Genomic DNA, 5000 nt, shown 5'->3' on the forward strand with positions numbered 1-5000 from the left:
ACACACATTACTGACAGACCACCGTCCGACCTGCCCAACGATCTCCCAAACACTAGGACACAACACACACACATTACTGACAGACCACCGTCCGACCTGCCCAACGATCTCCCAAACACTAGGACACAACACACACACATTACTGACAGACCACCGTCCGACCTGCCCAACGATCTCCCAAACACTAGGACACAACACACACACATTACTGACAGACCACCGTCCGACCTGCCCAACGATCTCCCAAACACTAGGACACAACACACACACTTTACTATAACACACACACTTTACTATAACACACACACACACACCATACTATAACACACACACACACACACACACTTTACTATAACACACACATACACACACTTTACTATAACACACACACTTTACTATAACACACACACATTACTATAACACACACACACACACACTTTACTATAACACACACACACACTTTACTATAACACACACACACACACACTTTACTATAACACACACACTTTACTATAACACACACACACACTTTACTATAACACACACACACACTTTACTATAACACACACACACACTTTACTATAACACACACACTTTACTATAACACACACACTTTACTATAACACACACACACTTTACTATAACACACACACACACTTTACTATAACACACACACTTTACTATAACACACACACACACTTTACTATAACACACACACTTTACTATAACACACACACACACTTTACTATAACACACACACTTTACTATAACACACACACATTACTATAACACACACACACTTTACTATAACACACACACACACTTTACTATAACACACACACTTTACTATAACACACACACACACTTTACTATAACACACACACATTACTATAACACACACACTTTACTATAACACACACACACTTTACTATAACACACACACACACTTTACTATAACACACACACACACTTTACTATAACACACACACTTTACTATAACACACACACACACTTTACTATAACACACACACTTTACTATAACACACACACACACTTTACTATAACACACACACACACATTACTATAACACACACACTTTACTATAACACACACACACACTTTACTATAACACACACACACACTTTACTATAACACACACACTTTACTATAACACACACACACACTTTACTATAACACACACACACACTTTACTATAACACACACACTTTACTATAACACACACACTTTACTATAACACACACACACACTTTACTATAACACACACACACACTTTACTATAACACACACACATTACTATAACACACACACTTTACTATAACACACACACACACTTTACTATAACACACACACACACTTTACTATAACACACACACACACACACTTTACTAAAACACACACACACACTTTACTATAACACACACACACACTTTACTATAACACACACACACACACACTTTACTAAAACACACACACACACTTTACTATAACACACACACACACTTTACTATAACACACACACACACTTTACTATAACACACACACTTTACTATAACACACACACACTTTACTATAACACACACACACACTTTACTATAACACACACACACACTTTACTATAACACACACACACACACACTTTACTATAACACACACACACACACTTTACTATAACACACACACACACACACACACTTTACTATAACACACACACACACACACTTTACTATAACACACACACACACACACACTTTACTATAACACACACACACACACACTTTACTATAACACACACACACACACTTTACTATAACACACACACACACACACACTTTACTATAACACACACACACACACTTTACTATAACACACACACACACACTTTACTATAACACACACACACACACACACTTTACTATAACACACACACACACACACACTTTACTATAACACACACACACACTTTACTATAACACACACACACACACTTTACTATAACACACACACACACACACTTTACTATAACACACACACTTTACTATAACACACACACACTTTCCTATAACACACACACACACACACACTTTACTATAACACACACACACTGCAGGAGAGAACTTCCTCCTACACACACACACACACACCTGATGATGACGATGACACTGTCGAAGATGTTGTAGGGGTTCTTGATGTAGCCGAACAGGCCGAAGGCCAGCAGCTTGAACATCATCTCCAGAAGAAACATGCAGGTGAACACGATGTTACTGATCTCCAGGATGTCAGTCAACTCCACCGGCTGGAGAGAGAGAGAGAGGACAGGAGAGATGGAGAGGGGGGTGAGTACTGTACACTCCATTAAATAAAGGAGAGATGGAGAGGGGGATGAGTACTGCACACTCCATTAAATAAAGGACAGGAGAGATGGAGAGGGGGATGAGTACTGCACACTCCATTAAATAAAGGACGGGAGAGATGGAGAGGGGGATGAGTACTGCACACTCCATTAAATAAAGGACGGGAGAGATGGAGAGGGGGATGAGTACTGCACACTCCATTAAATAAAGGAGAGGAGAGATGGAGAGGGGGATGAGTACTGCACACTCCATTAAATAAAGGACAGGAGAGATGGAGAGGGGGATGAGTACTGCACACTCCATTAAATAAAGGACGGGAGAGATGGAGAGGGGGATGAGTACTGCACACTCCATTAAATAAAGGAGAGAGGGAGAGGGGGATGAGTACTGAACACTCCATTAAATAAAGGAGAGATGGAGAGGGGGATGAGTACTGCACACTCCATTAAATAAAGGAGAGATGGAGAGGGGGATGAGTACTGTACACTCCATTAAATAAAGGAGAGATGGAGAGGGGGATGAGTACTGCACACTCCATTAAATAAAGGAGAGATGGAGAGGGGGATGAGTACTGCACACTCCATTAAATAAAGGAGAGATGGAGAGGGGGATGAGTACTGCACACTCCATTAAATAAAGGAGAGATGGAGAGGGGGATGAGTACTGTACACTCCATTAAATAAAGGAGAGATGGAGAGGGGGATGAGTACTGCACACTCCATTAAATAAAGGAAGGAGAGATGGAGAGGGGGATGAGTACTGTACACTCCATTAAATAAAGGACAGGAGAGATGGAGAGGGGGATGAGTACTGCACACTCCATTAAATAAAGGACAGGAGAGATGGAGAGGGGGATGAGTACTGCACACTCCATTAAATAAAGGAGAGATGGAGAGGGGGATGAGTACTGTACACTCCATTAAATAAAGGACAGGAGAGATGGAGAGGGGGATGAGTACTGCACACTCCATTAAATAAAGGACAGGAGAGATGGAGAGGGGGATGAGTACTGAACACTCCATTAAATAAAGGACAGGAGAGATGGAGAGGGGGATGAGTACTGCACACTCCATTAAATAAAGGAGAGATGGAGAGGGGGATGAGTACTGCACACTCCATTAAATAAAGGAGAGATGGAGAGGGGGATGAGTACTGCACACTCCATTAAATAAAGGAGAGATGGAGAGGGGGATGAGTACTGCACACTCCATTAAATAAAGGACAGGAGAGATGGAGAGGGGGATGAGTACTGCACACTCCATTAAATAAAGGACGGGAGAGATGGAGAGGGGGATGAGTACTGCACACTCCATTAAATAAAGGAGAGGAGAGATGGAGAGGGGGATGAGTACTGCACACTCCATTAAATAAAGGACAGGAGAGATGGAGAGGGGGATGAGTACTGCACACTCCATTAAATAAAGGAGAGATGGAGAGGGGGATGAGTACTGCACACTCCATTAAATAAAGGAGAGATGGAGAGGGGGATGAGTACTGTACACTCCATTAAATAAAGGAGAGATGGAGAGGGGGATGAGTACTGTACACTCCATTAAATAAAGGACAGGAGAGATGGAGAGAAGGGATGAGTACTGTACACTCCATTAAATAAAGGAGAGATGGAGAGGGGGATGAGTACTGTACACTCCATTAAATAAAGGACAGGAGAGATGGAGAGAAGGGATGAGTACTGTACACTCCATTAAATAAAGGAGAGATGGAGAGGGGGATGAGTACTGTACACTCCATTAAATAAAGGACAGGAGAGATGGAGAGAAGGGATGAGTACTGTACACTCCATTAAATAAAGGAGAGATGGAGAGGGGGATGAGTACTGCACACTCCATTAAATAAAGGAGAGATGGAGAGGGGGATGAGTACTGTACACTCCATTAAATAAAGGAGAGATGGAGAGGGGGATGAGTACTGCACACTCCATTAAATAAAGGACGGGAGAGATGGAGAGAAGGGATGAGTACTGCACACTCCATTAAATAAAGGACAGGAGAGATGGAGAGAAGGGATGAGTACTGCACACTCCATTAAATAAAGGACAGGAGAGATGGAGAGAAGGGATGAGTACTGCACACTCCATTAAATAAAGGACAGGAGAGATGGAGAGGGGGATGAGTACTGCACACTCCATTAAATAAAGGACAGGAGAGATGGAGAGGGGGATGAGTACTGCACACTCCATTAAATAAAGGACAGGAGAGATGGAGAGGGGGATGAGTACTGAACACTCCATTAAATAAAGGAGAGATGGAGAGGGGGATGAGTACTGCACACTCCATTAAATAAAGGAGAGATGGAGAGAAGGGATGAGTACTGTACACTCCATTAAATAAAGGAGAGATGGAGAGGGGGATGAGTACTGTACACTCCATTAAATAAAGGAGAGATGGAGAGGGGGATGAGTACTGAACACTCCATTAAATAAAGGAGAGATGGAGAGGGGGATGAGTACTGCACACTCCATTAAATAAAGGAGAGATGGAGAGGGGGATGAGTACTGTACACTCCATTAAATAAAGGACGGGAGAGATGGAGAGGGGGATGAGTACTGCACACTCCATTAAATAAAGGAGAGATGGAGAGGGGGATGAGTACTGCACACTCCATTAAATA

At 42.2% G+C, this 5000-nt stretch overlaps 1 protein-coding gene across 1 annotated transcript in view; it reads right to left on the reverse strand.

Moving 5' to 3' along the window:
- cacna1ha (calcium channel, voltage-dependent, T type, alpha 1H subunit a) overlaps window positions 1-5000 on the reverse strand; it is a 144811-nt gene that overhangs the window by 81005 nt on the left and 58806 nt on the right. Inside the window, exon 12 of the mRNA XM_045207652.1 lies at window positions 2163-2314. Within this exon, the coding sequence (XP_045063587.1) occupies window positions 2163-2314 (152 nt within the window). The remainder of the gene's footprint in view (window positions 1-2162; window positions 2315-5000) is intronic.

This window comes from Coregonus clupeaformis, chromosome 26, assembly GCF_020615455.1.
Source record: "Coregonus clupeaformis isolate EN_2021a chromosome 26, ASM2061545v1, whole genome shotgun sequence".
Lineage (NCBI taxonomy): Eukaryota > Metazoa > Chordata > Actinopteri > Salmoniformes > Salmonidae > Coregonus > Coregonus clupeaformis.